Genomic DNA, 16,640 nt, shown 5'->3' with positions numbered 1-16,640 from the left:
CAAAATTACTGAGCTGTACGGTGGCATAGTTTGATTTATCATCTGTTTTCCTGTTCTCACCCCTTATGGAGACAGTTGGGTTCTTTTTATGGTGGATCTTACTGCTGAAGTCAAATCAATAATCACCTTGTCCTAATTGTACATGTAGGAGGCTGCAAGGCAATTCTTTTGCCGGTCCAATACCATCAACCTTTTCCAAATTAACCTCTTTAAAAGAATTGTAAGCATGTTCATGGTTAACCCGGTACTATCTTTTTTTCTTCTTTTTGTTGTTTCTATATGGTTAATTTTTGGATAACCTCATATGTAACTTGAATTCTAGGAGAGTATCCGACATTTTTGGCGGCATCTCTACGCTAGAATTTCTGGCTGACATGAGGAATCTCACAACTTTGTAAGGCAGCCTTAGTCAAATTTGACTCTTACAAGTGTTTTTCTCCATTCAGTTATACTTTATCTGAGGTATCTAACATATATAGGTTTAACTGCTTGCAGAGTTCTAAGGAATAACAATATTCATGGTACTATTCCACCATATGTCAGTAATAACAAAAAATTGGAGCACCTGTAAGTTGTCTACCAATTGATGAAAGCATTTGCAACTAATAGCTCCCTTTGGTTATTCTTTGAGACAAATAAAAGATGCTAAAACATATATCTTGTCGTTCCCTGCAAGAATTAGCTCATTTTGAATCCCTTATTTTGCTGTTGTTCCCATGAAAGGGAATGTTTATTTCGGCTTTAGGCCAACAAACTAAGCCACGTCGGATTTCCTCCTGAAATATTTTGTAAAAGATGAAAAAATTTGGGTTGACTTTAAATGCTAAGATACTGGTCTTCGTAAAATATAGAAGGTTTAACACATAAATAAATCCAATTTCACTTTCTAAAGGTTAAAGAAAAAGTGAAATATTAAAAGCAAATGTCCCACCAGAAACCCACTAAGCTAACTGTTTAGTTACCAAACGTACCATACTGTTTTTATTTATTTATTTATTTATTTTTGGTTGCTTTCTGGGGAATTTTAAATGAAACCTTAATCAAGCACCTCTTTTTTTATTTCTTTATTTTTGTCACGCTCAATAATCAAACACTGTTCTGTTTAATAAGATTTATTTCCAGCGGTCTCAGAGTTTTGGTTGACTTACACTGATTCTGATAGATTGATTCCACCTGCAAGAAAATCATTAAATTTTTTGCATTTCTTATTGACAAGTTTTCGCCTTGCAGAGACTTAAGCTTCAATAATCTGAATGGATCAATTCCAGATTCCATATTCACATTAGATTCACTTTCTCATTTGTAAGACATCTATTTTAATTAGTTATCCAAATCATTTAAGATGTTCTATCCAATATTGAATAATGCCTATTTCATGCTTAGGTTTCTCGGAAGTAATAAGTTGAGTGGAGCCCTCCCCTCAAAGAAAGGCACCTCTCTTGTTTATATGTGAGTGAATCAAACCAATGAGCATCTACTAAACTGTGGGACATTGTGGGATCAATTTGACTGAACAGGTTTGTGTAACAGAGATCTCTCCTACAATAACTTATCTGGCGACTTTCCTTTTTGGGTCAAGAAACCTATTCAAAGGTAAGTATAGAAGCTTCAACTGAATGTACTTTCTTTTTTGTTTTGCCCCCAATGTGCATATTTGATCGTCTAGGGTGTTCTGTATATTACTGGTATCCCTTCCAGACTAACCTTATGCTTTTGTCATGCACATTCAGTAACTTCGTTGCCAACTACTTCACAGAAGAAAGTTCAAATAGTGGGTAAGGCCCTCTAGTCAATTTTACTAATGGTCTCCCGTTTAGTCTAGATGATCATTATGATGATGTCTTATTCTGTTGTATTGGCATACAAGATGGATGAGAGATGGCTCTTTCTCTGATTTAAAAGAAAAAGGAAATGATTCTTTCAGAAAGAAGTTATGTAAAACGATGAGTTACAAAATGAACGACTTAATAGAAATGGAGCATGTCAAAGTACGTAGAGTCTGTGACTGGAAAAAGGGCCTATAAATCATGAATTTCATAGTTTATACAAGACTTTTCATCTGGAATGATCAACATCGATCAACATAGCTGATCCCATGTGGAAGAAAGTGCTTAATTGTTCATTGATAAGGCATTATGCTCATTTTTCACTGTGAGAAAAGTTTCTAGCTCAGAGTGATACCTTTCTCCTATTTGTTTGGTTAGGGGTCAATATGTTTGCTGTAGTGTGCTTCTTTATAATCTGCTCTGGTGGCCAGTAGCTCCAACCAGGAAAGTATACATAGTAACAAGTAAAGCTAAGATGTGTGACATATGGATATTGGCATTATTTAGGTTCAAGATAATAACATAACGACAACTGGAAGGACGGGGAAGTAAACAAACATATGTACAAGATTTAAGCAGCTCAGTCAAAGATCGTGGCATTTCCTCTAAATTGCTGGCGTTTAGTAGCCTTTGCATTTAGCAATGACTCATTTGCTGGAAAAGTTTCGTAGATGACCTTTTGACAGAATACTCATGTCGTAGACTCTTTGTTTGCCTTTTGCTGGAAGCCACTGACCCTCCTAAAACTTAAACTATACATAAGAGAATAATTGAAAAATGCACCTTTAGCTAACAAAAATGAAGACATCACTTGGCAAAGCAACATGCCAAACAGTGGCTGATTCTAATTTTTGTTCCCAGAATCAATTTGGGATGAGAATCGCGTTTGGTAAAATTTTTGTTCCCGGGAACAAATTTGTTCACTGAATCAGTTTGGGAGTAGATTTGAGAATAACAAAAGTTAATTCTACGTCCGAGAATCAAAAGAATCAACACAATAAAACTCTTCTTCTTTTCTTCCGCCATCCCGCGACCGCGCCGCCGTCCGCCGCCGCCCACCACCACCCGCCGCCGGTCGCCGGCCGCCGGTCCGGCAAGCTCGCCGAAGGCTCGCCTGGCCAAGGCGAGGTCCGGCAAGCTCGGCGGAGGCTCGCCGAGCCACCGACGAGCCTCGCCGGGCCGGGCGAGTCCCGCCCGGCCACCGGCCGGGCTCGCCTAGCTTGACCGGTGGCAGGCGGGCCTCGCCCAGCCCCGCGACACCCGCCCGTCCACCGGCGAGGCGAGGCCCGCCTAGCCATCGGCCGGGCTCGCCTAGCCCGACCGGTGGCCAGGCAGCCTCGCCCGCCTCGGCGAGGCCCGCCGTCCATCGGCGATGCTCGGCCTCGCTAGATGCGAGGCCGAGCCTCGCGGGGCCGGGCGAGCCTCGCCCAGCTGTCGGCGAGGCTCGGCCGACGAGGGCCAGCCTCGCCGAGGGCCGGCGACGCTCTGGTGAGGTCGCCGGCCCTCGTCCGGCTGGGCCGATCCGGGTGCAGTGACCGGCCACAAGAAGAAGAAGAAAAATAGGAGAAAAAGGAAAAAAAGAAAAGAAAAATTTAAAAAGAAAAGGAAAAAAGGAAAAAAGAAAAAAAAAAAAAAAGTAAAAAGTAGAAAAAAATATTTAAAAATAAAAAATAATAATTTGGAACAAAATCAATGAACACGTTATTAAACGCAATTCTATTCAATTAGAAATTTTAAACGGTTACCAAACACGTTCTTTTATTCGAATCGTTCGAGAACAGAATCGGTTCCGGGAACGAATCGTTGCCAAAAATAATTTGAAAGCCGACACCCGATTCTATGTAAGGACTTGTATGTTTGTTACCCAGTACTATTAAATATCATCCCTCTTTGTTTTGAACTTAGGGACTTGCCTTCGGGATGGATTTGCCTTCAACGACCATTTCCTTGTAGAGACACAGGAGTCAGTAAGTTAAAATTAATTTTAATTTTATTTTTATTTTTCCTGAACATAAATTTTAAGGGAATAAAATGTCATCAGTAAGAACTTTACACGCAATGCAAAATAATCTTGTTTCGATATTGCACTCATGATTTGTCTCTTTTGTTGTGAACTCTTCTTCATTATTCTAAAGTTGATAAGAACGGGGACCCTTGAAAAATGAAAAATGAAAAAGCTGATTGGCTGTGTTAGGGTAATTAAATACTATATCACAAATTTATCTAATAGCTTAAGCTTTTGAAATAATTAGCAAAGGTCTTAAAAAATCTCACATGATATCAGAGTAGGAGATCCTGAGTTCAAATCTTTTCGAACCCCTATTTGCCTCCCCAATTATATATTTCCACGCTTTAGGCTTGGGCCAAAGTCCAACCTACATGTAAGGGGAAGTGTTAAGCGTAATTAAATACTAAATTAGGCATTCATCTAATATCTTAAGCTTTTAGAATAATTGATAGCAGTCTTATAAAATCTCACAAGCTGTGCCACTCCGAGGGCCTAAGGAAATAGTTCTACATTAAATTGTCACTCGTCTTCCTTCTCAATTGAGAATCTAACCTTATTATACGTCATCGTACCCTACTGTAGAAGGTTTTAGTAAATATGGAAGCTGGTGAGAAGGAGCATCAATCATCATTTTAACAAGTCAAAAGCCCTCTTTGAACCTGTGATTCATGATTTCTCAAAAACTGTCTGAACAAGTGAGACTCGTGGTAGCACACTGATGCAATTGCAAATAAACCTCCTCTAAAATGTGGCCACCTCCTGGAAGCTACTAGCATCACTGTGTAGGTTGTAGCCAAACCAAGAGATAGAACCTCGTAATAAAGGGGCACCAAAATTTTTAGACTTGCACAATGTTGCTCCTAATGAAGAATCTTGATAAATTTGCAGATTTGTCAAGTGCTTCTCGCAGGTTTTGTCCTAATTATTTTGGGTCATCAGATCAAAATACAACAAAGTTACTGAAGAAAGGGCTTAAACAGTCACGAGTTTGCTTTTTAGAAATGTTTTTGAGTATCACATTGCTAAAAAGCTTAGGAGCCACTTAATGCAGCTTTTTATTTCTCTCTGCTTCTCATCTTAAAGTAGTATTATGCACTCTGCGTGGCACTGAGGACATTGGTTGCTATCTGAAGCAACCAGTGCAGTCAACTATCCATGCTCCATGTACAATATTTGGAGTACAAGCACATCCAGCATAGCATAACTGCTTTTACATTCTTGCATGAGACCTCGATCAACTCTACCACCTGCCATTATATTTGTGGTCTCGCCACTGGTGAGAATGTTGTTTCTTTTTTAAATTGTTGCAATAAGTACTTGAATAATGAATGGCATGATGTACAATTTTTCATCTACAATCAACCTCATTGAAGTTCATTTTAATGGCTGACATGGTGCAATGAAGTGGAATTGCTTTGCATTTTCAAAAGGAATTGGTCTTACTGGCAAAGGACTTGTGAGCACATGCATGTGTCAATGTTAAGTTTGAGCATGTGGTCTTGGTAAAGATTGCTAAGAAGAAACTTTGTCAGTAAGCCATTCAGAGTGTAACATAGATGTTTGAGTATTTGTTAAATTATCACAAATCGCTTGTCTATGAGGTTTATATTAGCATTATATGCACACGATTTGCCTCTGCCTAACAGCCAGTCAGGTTTCTCCTTGGCTTGTTTCACTTGTGTGGCTACCTGTTCCTTATTTCCATGTTGCTGTTCTCGGTCATGTATGCATAAGAGCAGGGATGGTAATGTATTCCACTCTACTTGTCACGAGTTTATGTGGGCCTTATATACGGTTTCCCTCCACCAAACATTTTAAGGTTTTGAGTGGACATTCTAATAGTATCCAATCAGATAAACTATGTATTCCATCGCAGATATTAGTTTTGCAATCAATTCCGGGGGTCCACTAGTCAAATCTTCTGATGGAACTCTGTTTGAGGGCGACAACAACAACGGCATTGGTCCAGCTTCATTCTTTGTCAGCGAGACAAAGAGGTGGGCACTTAGCAATGTTGGGATTTTTACTGACGCTACCAGCTACCAATTCACATGTTCAACCTCCAACGCCATCTTGCATATGCCAGAGCCAGACCAAGCTCTCTTCCAAACAGCAAGGACATCTGCGTCATCATTGAGATACTACGGGTTGGGACTCCAGAATGGCAACTACACGGTGAACCTAGGGTTTGCAGAAACAGCTTTTGCAGATGATAGCCAGTGGACAAGTCAGGGGAGGCGTCTCTTCGATATATACATTCAGGCAAATTTTATAGACCTGTATGCTGCATAAAATATTTTAGTGGCATGAAGCTCCAATAAGACATCCTGGATGCACAACTATAATATCACTGGCATGGCTATTTATGAGCTTATGACTTTACCTGAGACTATGCTCAATCTTTGTTTCACGATTCTTCATCAACAGCATCAGGTTCATGATGGACATTTACCTTTTTAAAATCCTTGCATGAGATTGCTTATCGTATAAGTACCTTGAATAACTATATCCTCACTCCAATGAATTATCTTTTCCAGTTTGAGATGGGAGAAAAAATCACTATCATTTGTTGTCTTGTGTTTTCGGTGCGCCACTTTTTACAATTGTTGATACTAGTGTACAAGCTCATAAATTACAGCCTTTAAATTAGGGATGAACCTTTCAATTTTCGAGATGAGTTTCTCTGAGATTCCCACAGTTATTTTCTCAAGAAGTAGGTAGACAGGGTTTTTGTGAGAATCCACCACAAAAAGCGTTGTTAAACTTTATTCATCTATTGCGACAAATTGTACTCGGTAACCTGATCTATCTTTTTTGGCTTATTTAAGGGGATTTTGATGTCAAAGGACTTTGACATTAGAAAGGAAGCGGGTGGAAGGTCCTTCCGAGCTGTTGAGAAGGCATTTAACGTTCAGGTATCTGAAAACTATGTTGAGATTCACTTCTTTTGGGCTGGAAAAGGGACGTGCTGCATGCCTTCTCGAGGTACATATGGACCATCTATTTCAGCTATCCGTGTTAGTCCAGGTAATAGATTCCATTTCTTACCAAATGTCATTTTCTGACTAGTGCACATTCACCACATGTTCACTCACCTGTAATGCTTCTACAGATTTTATTCCAGACAAGAGCAAAAATAAGATGCCTTTGGTCACAGGGATTGCAGTTGGTGTTGGAGTCACGTTATTTCTATCAACTTTTGTAGCTTTTTATTATCTCAGAATAAGGAAAAGACCAAGCTCCAATCAAGAGACAGGTGAAATAATTTGCATCACGGGTGTTTAATAAATGTCGAAATGGCCATATTGCACGGTTGCCTGCATGATGATTATTTGATGGTTCTTAATAGCAGTTATGTTGTTTTGAAGTGTCTAGTAATGTTGTTATGGTGCTTTATATGCCAACATTTATGGTTTAAGGTAGTCTCATGTAATTTCAGACATACTTACCCAGTGCTAATTGTTTGTCGTATTCCTTAATGCAATCACATGGTTTTACTCTTGGAGAAGATACTCTTCCATATAGGACTATAGTTTTGCCCGAGAAGATACTCTTCCATATAGGACTATAGTTATGCCTAGTGTTATTCTATAGATGAATTGACAGAAAAACCAATGAAATAGCCAAAAGATGAGTCAAGAACATGTGTCCTTTTTCAGCCCAATGCGAATCCCACTGTTTCTCCTTACGTGAGTGGCTTGATTTAGTAGAATGTGCCAATGCAACCGTTTTTATAGTATAGCGGGCCTCTGCTTTTTTGATTGGTTTCTCAGTTATCTTGCTCGAAAGTTATATGTCTATTTTGAAGTGGATGACGTAGTCTGTCACTGGTGAGCCTCTTCTGTAAAGGAGATGTGAAATGTTTAACCAGGGATATGCTTCCAAAAAATTTCCTCGAAGAATGAGTAAAGGATATCTATCATCTCTTTACCTTGCTCATCAATGCCAATAACCTTTCAAGTAAAAGTTACATTAGGGACTGCAAGACTAAAATTTCCAAGGGAAGCGCCAGAATTCAGGAAGTAGTCCATCTATTTAATAATATATCTGCCAAGGGGGAGAGTATGGTGGTGACCTTGCGAAGCAGTCACTTCTTTGCAGACGGGTGAGGAGTATACTCAAACTTGTTCTTACTGATTATGTTATGCAGATGCCCTGAGAGTTGCTACAGGGGCATTGACTTTCAACTATTCAGAGCTACACAGTGCAACAAATGGTTTCAGCCTTGCCAATAAGCTGGGCCAGGGTGGCTTTGGAATTGTTTATAAGGTAATTTTGCATCGATATTTGGAATATGGCTAGAGACTAAGCTTTCTGTGCTCGAGGGCTTTGCAATGCTTTTCAACTGTCCTGGTCTTGCTGGTAATTCTTGTCCACAGTATATTGTTTTTACATTTAATTCATGTTAAATATTGAACTGAGTGTATTATGTCATGTTATTTTTGTGTTTTTGTCAATACCGATTGTCTCTTATTGTGTTCATGTGATTTTACGAGCTCCGGTCATCAGTGCCATCCCAAGTGCATAGAAAGTCATTCTCTTTACTGTCTCTAAATATGTTAGCACCCTCTTTCTAAACGGTAAAATTGTCAGATTTTAGCTGAGTCTAAGAATTTTTCAAAAATGAAGATACTTTCCTTTTGGGGGTCGCTGCATGGACTAGAGCAAAGGGAGGGGGCTGGGGAGTTGACAAGTTCAATGATATCCCTTGGCTGAGTCATTAATGATTCGTGCGTGGGATGAGTGATTCAGAGAATGGGGTTTTCTGGTTAAGTGTATGGAAAGGGTATAATAAGTGATAATGGAATGAAATGTATGGGACGAAGGATATGGAAGGTTCACCACCAAAGCTTAAAGGCACAAGCCACCAGCCAAGGATAAAGAATCGAGATAGATGGCAGCTCACCACCGAGGTGTAAAGGATTGCTCCACCGGGCAAGGATAAAGAACTGTTTGATTCACCACCAATGACGATGGATAAAGAATCGGGATAAATATTCACTCACATAGAGAAATTCTCATATATTCATCAAATCTGCCTTACAGCTAAGAACTCATCTCCTTTTATAGGAGAACTCGACATAGAAAATAGACAAACATTAAAGACATGGGAACTACCTAGACATAAAAGACATAGGAACCTAAAAACTCATTAAAGACTCAGGAACTAGGAAATGCAATAAAGACATGGAGACTTGAAATCTTGACTTTTCAGCCTTGTGGTTCATCGTCCAAATTCGTCCCCCAGTCTTGATCAGTAAATAACCATCTTAGAAGATCAACAAATATATAAGGAAATTGCTCAGAATAGCATCCCATCGATATGTTGTTGAGTAACTTTGAAATCGGCAACTATTCTGGTGACTTGGTAACTTTAAATGGCAAGGGAAGAATCGACAACTCCTTATTAGGGATCGATAGTATCCTAATCGACAACTTCATTCTCGACCCACTAAAGCAAGTTATGACTGAAATTTGCTTTGACTTGAATGAACATCGATTGTGCTGAGTTTGTCATTGGACTTAAGTCAGATGCTTCCTTATCAATTAACTTATAAATTTGCATCATCATGATGAATGAATGCGGACTTTCCAGTTTTTAGAATAACCGAACTTACAGCTACTTCATAATCTTCTGTTTTACCTTTGAGTTATGATCTATCTTTTTCTGAGCCCTAGGCCCTGTGTGCATGCTAGCAACCTACACCCGATTATCTCACTGGAAACTATCAGCTGACAATGTACTATGTGAAGATTTGGTTCCCATGGGTCCACTCATGTCGTCTCTACATAGTTAAGATAGAATCATGACTAAACACACAAGTCTGTTATGCAATCATGACTAAACACACAAGTCTGTTATGCAACTGAATATTAACTTCTTCAGTGGATCATTAATATTTTAGATTAACAAATGGTCGAATACCATGAATGAACACTTATCTATATTGGTTCATTGAGGTGGGACAAGGTGGTACTGGCTTGTGCCAAAGGAGGTGTTGGTCACAAGTTTGATACTGTTTATGCACTCAGGAATGTGGAGTATTAAGTGGTCTCGACAAGACAATGCTCATCTGCACACATTGAACTTCTGTAGTAAGAAATATTCTCTTGGTGGTCAACCTTTAGAGGAGATATGCAATAGCTCCAGTTCCCCTGTCTTGAAAAGTTCTGTTCATATCATCTTAGAAATTACTTTTCAGTGTTCAAATGCTGTGGTTTCTGCACTATTGACATGTGATCAAAGATCATCTTGTTGTGAAGCAGTCAGCTCTGTTTGGGAGAAAACAAAGGAAAATAAGTAGAGTTCATTGATCGAAAGATATTTAGGCTGAGCTGTGGTGCTAATGGCCTGAGGAACAGAAACTACTCTAAAAATATGCTCCATCATTCATCATTATTACACTCTCCTAATTTGTACTTTAGGAGATTAGACCATCCAGTCTGCTATACAGCCCTTATTACACTTCTTAACATTCTCTCTCAATTGAAACTTTCATGTCAGATCCTTTTAGCTCGTTACATATGTATTTGACCTGAGCCCCTGCCAAGTTACTGGTGACCAAATGAACAGGTTGATGCTTTTGACTTAGCACGGACTATCTTAATGTTCTGCAGAATTTGCTCTTCACACAAAGTGACATTGACTCAGCTTTTCCTCTGAACTGGTTGCATTGTTAATTCCACTGTATTTGGCAACTGGAACACTGCAATAGATTGCTGAAGGATTGTCATTCCTCAGGTTCATGATTCATCTGTCTGATGGACCCATAGTTGAGCCTCAAGATGATAAATTGTAAAAGAAAAGGCTAGCTGATTGTCTCTCAAATTGAATCTCCGTGCAACTGATACTGTTTTCTCAGATATATGCATGTTCCATGAAGCTTGTTTCTCAAATGTGATTATGTCCCTAAGCCGTGGAATATTCTACACTCTAGGGAGCACTTGGTGATGGGAGACTTGTTGCTGTGAAGAAACTCTCTGTGACCTCTGACCAAGGAAACAATCAATTTCTAGCAGAAATTGCAACGATATCTGCTGTTCAACATCGGAACCTCGTAAAGTTGTATGGATGTTGTGTACATGGTGATGAACGCCTCCTTGTGTATGAGTTTCTAGAGAACAGTAGCCTCGATCATGCCTTATTTGGTAACTGTCAATACTCTGCTTTTAGTGGATATTCCCCGTCTATGCACAAATGCTACACACAATACCCTAATGACATGAATGGGACAGGGAAAACAAGCTTTCTTGTTGACTGGGGCACTCGTTATGACATATGCTTGGGCATAGCACGAGGACTAGCTTACCTTCATGAAGAATCAAGAGTTAGAATTGTGCACAGAGATGTGAAGGCCAGCAATATTTTGCTTGATGCAAGTCTTAACCCAAAAATTTCAGACTTTGGATTGGCAAAGCTTTACAATGATAAAATGACTCACATAAGCACTAAAGTTGCAGGAACAATGTTAGATTCTGAAACTTAGCTTCTTTGCTTTCTGATTATTAATGTTTTTATGAATATATATATTTCTATTTTTATAAGTACATTTGCATTTTACTTTTCTTGGACTGGAATAGTGGGTATCTGGCACCAGAGTATGTCTTGCGTGGGCACTTGACTGAGAAGACTGATGTATTTGCCTTCGGTGTGGTGGCTTTAGAGATTGTTGCTGGAAAGCCAAATTTGGCATCCGAAGGAGTGGAATCTCTGCTTGAGTGGGTAAGTATGAGTAGAATTACTTTCATATGGATCTTTTAAAGTTGTTTAAGCTCATTTTTATTTTGGCCAATGGATTTAGAGGATCTGGAACCCCTCTCAAGTTTCTTTCAATGAGTATAAGAATTTGCAAATGAATTTTCAAATGTGTCATGCATATGGGCGTGTGCACCCTGCATGTCGTATATATGCGGTAATGGATATGTATCTTTATGCTTGTTATGTGTAGGTATGGATTTGTGCATATTTGTTTGTATGAGGGGCATGTGAGATGTCACTGTGTACTTATCGTTCTCTGATGATAAAGACAAGTTGTATCTGTGTCAACGTTATAGCCACTGCACTTATAAAGTTTTCTAATTAACTGATTCTGCTTCATTAAAAAGATCTACTCCATACCTTAATGGATGTGCTGAACTATGGATATATAGTTTCTTTGACAGAACCACCACATTTCGGATTTAGATTAATGATGTATATCAGAAAAATCAGCAAGAACATTTTATTCAAAAGGGTGCAGATAATCCGCTTCAATCTGCAGATTAACTGAAAAAAAATGGGCGTGTTTCTTGGGAAACAGCAGTTGGGAAGGGATTGATTCCTCCATTGTCTTCACCTTTTGGGGAAAAGAATATGAGACAATCCACTTCTTTTCTTCTTTGGTAATAGTCCTCTGGTTTTCAATCATGCACTTTAGTTTGCTTACTTTGCTGCATTTTTTTGCTTTTAAGGCCTGGCAACTGTACGAGAACGAGTGCCATGTTGAAATAGTGGACCCTAGATTATCAGAATTTGAAGAGGAGGAAGTAAAAAATGTGATTCACATGGCTCTCCTCTGCACCCAGATGCAACCATCTCTAAGGCCACCAATGTCCAGTGTAGTGGCAATGCTTCTGGGACGTACTAATGTCATACCTTTGCCTTCAAAGCCAGGTTACTTGACTGACAACATGTTTGGCAGTTTTGTCAATTCGGTGAGTGAAACAGTGACGCATATAGACTTGCACAACGACTCACCTTCAAGCAGCCTGATCGACACTGGAGAAAAGCGCTCCGGAATGCTGCCAAACCAATCCTATGTGAGTATCTGCCCTAATGGCTAAGTTGGTCATATGTCTTTCATCTGTCTTCCCACTGTGGTTAAAGCTCAATGAAACTCCTGCTGGTGCTAAGTTTCTTTTCTTTTCTTTTTTCCCCCTCTTGTGGTGACACTTTGGGTATGGCGGTGGTACTTAAAAGTGATCATATATCTTCATCAAAAGTTATATTTTTCCTGCTTTTGTAATATAATCTGTCGTCAAGTCATGTATCTCATAATCCTTGCGGGTCGCCTCGGCAAATCATCTCTTGCTATTTCCTACTATTATTTTTCGTCAATTACATACATGAATGAAGTATAAACTTAGTTTTGAACTCCTCTTAAACAGGGAGAACCAGAAAGCTCAGTGGTGAAGCAGCTGATTGAATTGAAGGGGTGCTGCATGACGAGACGTGACATTTGAAGATTGATATAAAGCATTGTTCGATGTCTAGATACTGTATTAAGAACGAACATCGATATAGTGTCATTTCTTTCGCAATAACAACCGGTTGTTTCATCAATCCGGCAACCGTTTAGGGGGGCATTGAATGGGGGAAAAGTGCCAAAAAAGTCCTAAACCTTTTGTGTTTGTGCCAAAAAGCCATAAACTTTTTTTTTGGTGTCAATTTAGTTCTAAACATTTTTACTTAGTGTCGATTAAGTCATTTCGGCTAATTTTGACCGGATTTTGCTGACTGGACGCCGACCGGCTAATGTGGCCTACTTGGTGCTGACGTGGACAATTTTTAATAATATTTTAAAATTTTAATTTTTTTATTTATTATTTATTATTTATTCTTTTTTCATTTTTCTTTTTGTCTTCTCTCCTCCTCCCTCCCGCCACTAGTCAGACCACGGCGACCAGCTAGGAGACGGCCAGTGAGGGTCACCGACCACCTCGCCAATGGCCGCGAGGGCGAACCTCGCTGGCGCCGCCCAGGCCGCGATTCGGCGAGGTCGAGCCTTGTCGGCCATGGGCAAGGCTTGACTTTTGCCAAATCCAAGTGCAAGGCGGCCTCCAATCGGGTTGGCAAGGGTTGAGCCTCACCCATGGCCAACAAGGCTCAACCTTGCTAGATCGGGCAAGGGCAAGCCTCGCTGGAGTCGCCCAGGCTGCGATTCGGCAAGGTTGAGCCTTGCCAGCCATGGGCGGGCGCATCTCCCCTTGACGTTGGAGCCGTGCGCAGAGGATCTCGTCTCCCTTACATCGCATCTCCCCTCGGCATTGGAGCCAGCCCAGTGAGAGGTTGCCTTGTGTCGGATTTGGTAAGGGTCGAGCCTCACCCATGGCCGGTGAGGCTCGACCTCATTGAATTGCGGCCTAGGCGGCGCGGGTAAGGCTTGCCCTCGCCGGCCATGGGTGAGGATTGACCCTCGCCAGATTCAGTGAGGGCAAGCCTTGCTAGCCCGGCTGGAGGTCGCCTTGCGCCGGATCTGGCGAGGGTCGAGCCTAGCCCATGGCCGTGAGGGTCGACCTTGCCGAATCGCGGCCCAGGCGGCGCGGCGGCTCGTCCTCACTAGATCCGGCAAGGTTGAGCCTCGCCGGTCATGGGCGAGGCTCAGCCCTCACTGAGATCCGATGAGGGCGAGCCTTGTCGCCCAATGCGAGGCCACCCTCTCGGCCACTAGCGAGGTGGTGGGCGAGCCTCGCCGGCCGTCGCCGTAGTTCGGCGGCCGAGGGAGGAGGAGAGAAGAAAAATTTAAAAAAATTTAAAAAGAAAAGTGAAAAATGAAAAAAATAAAATAATAATATTTAAAAATATTAAAATATTATTAAAAATTATCAACGTCGCATCGATTAGACCACATTAGCTGGTCGGTATCGATCCAAATAGCCAAATCCGGCCAAAATTGGCCGGAAGGATTGAATCGGCACTAAATAAAAAAGTTTAGGACTAAATTGGCAAAAAAAAAAAAAGATTTAGGACTTAAATGGCACAAACACAAAAGGTTTAGGACTTTTTGACACTTTTTCCCATCGAATAGTGAAGCTGTTCTGTGTAAATCGGTAAAGGAGAATCAAACTGTTCTGGTTCCTAGCATAGTCTTATAGAAAAGTAGTGTTTACAATGTCTTCTTATTAGATGTTCAAGTCAATGACCATTGAGGAGTTGACCGACCACTTTATCACTGGGGTAGTACATTTGCCAATCTTAAATTGTTGGAACAAGAACATCAAATTCATATGTAGATGTGGGTACAAATGGGACATTGTCAAGAAGTCCCACGAGCTAGTGCTAGCACTTCTACCCGGATAGCAGAATAATTTGGTAGCCTTTGCCACGGGGACAAATGAAATTGATGGAGAAGCGATTGCCGACGACTTCGGCTCTCATGGTTTCGCGACTCTCCAACTCCTTGGATTCGCGATTCTATGCCTTCATAATTTAATGAGTCAGAAACAAAAGAAAAGGAAGGAAAAAAGGAATAAAATAGTTCTTTGAATGAGATCTCAATTCCAATGACGGTTTCATTGGGTATCTTACAACTAAGATCCCTTCTATTTTTTTTCCGATTCAGTCTCTGCACCACCGTGAAATTCAGTTAGATTCAAGCATGATACACTTTTTTGTTGTTGGAAGAACCATTCGCCAATATAAGCGGCACGGCAAGTATAAACCTTTCCAAGTATTAAATTCAGTGATTTATACTTTGTCATCTATCAAATAGGTTTATTGCTTATCCATAATTTTTTGTTACATTTTCAAGAATTAGAAAAGCCGTATGATGGTAAATTTAAATAAGTTTCTGAAATTAAATTTAAACCTAAGAGAAATGTGGGATGAGATAAATGAGGCCGTGAAATCCGATTGCTCCGCAAGGATGATGGTGAGGCAAATATAGGGGGCCTCTCACACGAAAAAATAGTGGGGTGATTGGGATATAGTTTGTAAGCACCGCTCATTACATGAAGAGCTCTACCTAGTTCTTCAATATCTCCGAAATAAAACTAATTGATGAAATCAGTCTCTTTTAGACTTGAAAATGTTAGGACTCCATATACAAACACAACGAAATAGAGAGTAAAGATAAGAAGGAGAAATTGAGACACAAGATTTTTATCCCGTTGCATCCTTAATTATAGCACATCATACCTCTCTGTTTCAACCCTTGCCATCTTTATGGATGACCTTCAGAAATGGAATCAAGAGATTATATATAGCAAATAGTAACTATTCATGATTTTAAATTCAAACTACCAATAAAATATAGGCTCAAATTGTAAAAGCCCTCTAGCGGCTCAGAGGTGTTGCCTCCGTGACCCTCACTAAGGTGGCTCCTGCGAACCCCTGTGCCTTCCTATTGATGGGAAATATGAACTACCCCATCATTTTCTCACTTGGTGAATATTTCACATGCTTCTTTAGACTCCACATTGTTGTACACCAATCAACTTGGTTGCACTCACTACCTTGGTAAAAGATCTACATTATTCACCTGTGTGTCAACTTTCTTTGGCATTGCAACCATTCATTCCATATATCTTGGATGAACTGATATCGTATGTTGATATGTTTTGTTCTTGCATGAAATCCAAGATTTTTAACCAAAAATATAGCAATTTGGCTATCACACCCAATCTTTACTTCTTTTTATGTAAAATCAAGCTATTTACACAATCTACGTAGCCATATCCCTCTTTAGCAGCATGAGTAAGGTTCGTGTACTCTGTTTCAATAGTAGATGAAGCAACTATATCTTGTCTTTTGCTCATCCAACTCACAACTCAGTCAAATAAAGAAACAACACAACTGCAGGTTGACCTCCTACTATCAATGTCACCTCCCCAATCAACATCCACACAGCACTTTAATTCTAAAACTCATTGTCCCCTTAAACTTTTCATGCCTTGCCATCTCTTCAGTTTTCTTTTTAGTCTTGAGACATTGGAGTGCTAATAACCTGAAACTTGTGGACATGGGGTCTTCACTAGTTCATAGCTTGCCATGTCGAACATCGTCAACACATTTTCAACATATTTCTTTTGACTTATCCATAACTTCC

General features: G+C 40.1%; 1 protein-coding gene across 1 annotated transcript; it reads left to right on the top strand.

Annotated features, from left to right (window-relative positions):
- The first annotated feature begins 1,631 nt into the window (after nucleotides 1-1,631).
- On the top strand, nucleotides 1,632-13,244 carry LOC104429962 (probable LRR receptor-like serine/threonine-protein kinase At1g56140). Its single transcript, XM_039306159.1, has 11 exons — nucleotides 1,632-1,775; nucleotides 3,732-3,793; nucleotides 5,711-6,096; nucleotides 6,663-6,861; nucleotides 6,992-7,090; nucleotides 7,985-8,103; nucleotides 10,773-10,983; nucleotides 11,071-11,302; nucleotides 11,416-11,557; nucleotides 12,286-12,633; nucleotides 12,982-13,244. Exons 1-11 carry the CDS (start codon nucleotides 1,645-1,647, stop codon nucleotides 13,054-13,056), a joined length of 2,004 nt encoding a protein of 667 aa, XP_039162093.1. The 5' UTR covers nucleotides 1,632-1,644; the 3' UTR covers nucleotides 13,057-13,244.
- Nucleotides 13,245-16,640: the final 3,396 nt, after the last annotated feature.

Source organism: Eucalyptus grandis, chromosome 2 (assembly GCF_016545825.1).
Source record: "Eucalyptus grandis isolate ANBG69807.140 chromosome 2, ASM1654582v1, whole genome shotgun sequence".
Lineage (NCBI taxonomy): Eukaryota > Viridiplantae > Streptophyta > Magnoliopsida > Myrtales > Myrtaceae > Eucalyptus > Eucalyptus grandis.
Note: the sequence above shows the minus strand (reverse complement) of the source record. Positions and strands in the feature narration are given on the sequence as shown.

Coding starts and splice junctions, on each gene's coding strand:
- LOC104429962 (XM_039306159.1), top strand. CDS start 1,645: ATGTGCATATTTGATCGTCTAGGGTGTTCTGTATATTACTGGTATCCC. Junction 7,091..7,984: donor AAGCTCCAATCAAGAGACAG/GTGAAATAATTT, acceptor TATGTTATGCAG/ATGCCCTGAGAGTTGCTACA. Junction 12,634..12,981: donor TGCTGCCAAACCAATCCTAT/GTGAGTATCTGC, acceptor CCTCTTAAACAG/GGAGAACCAGAAAGCTCAGT.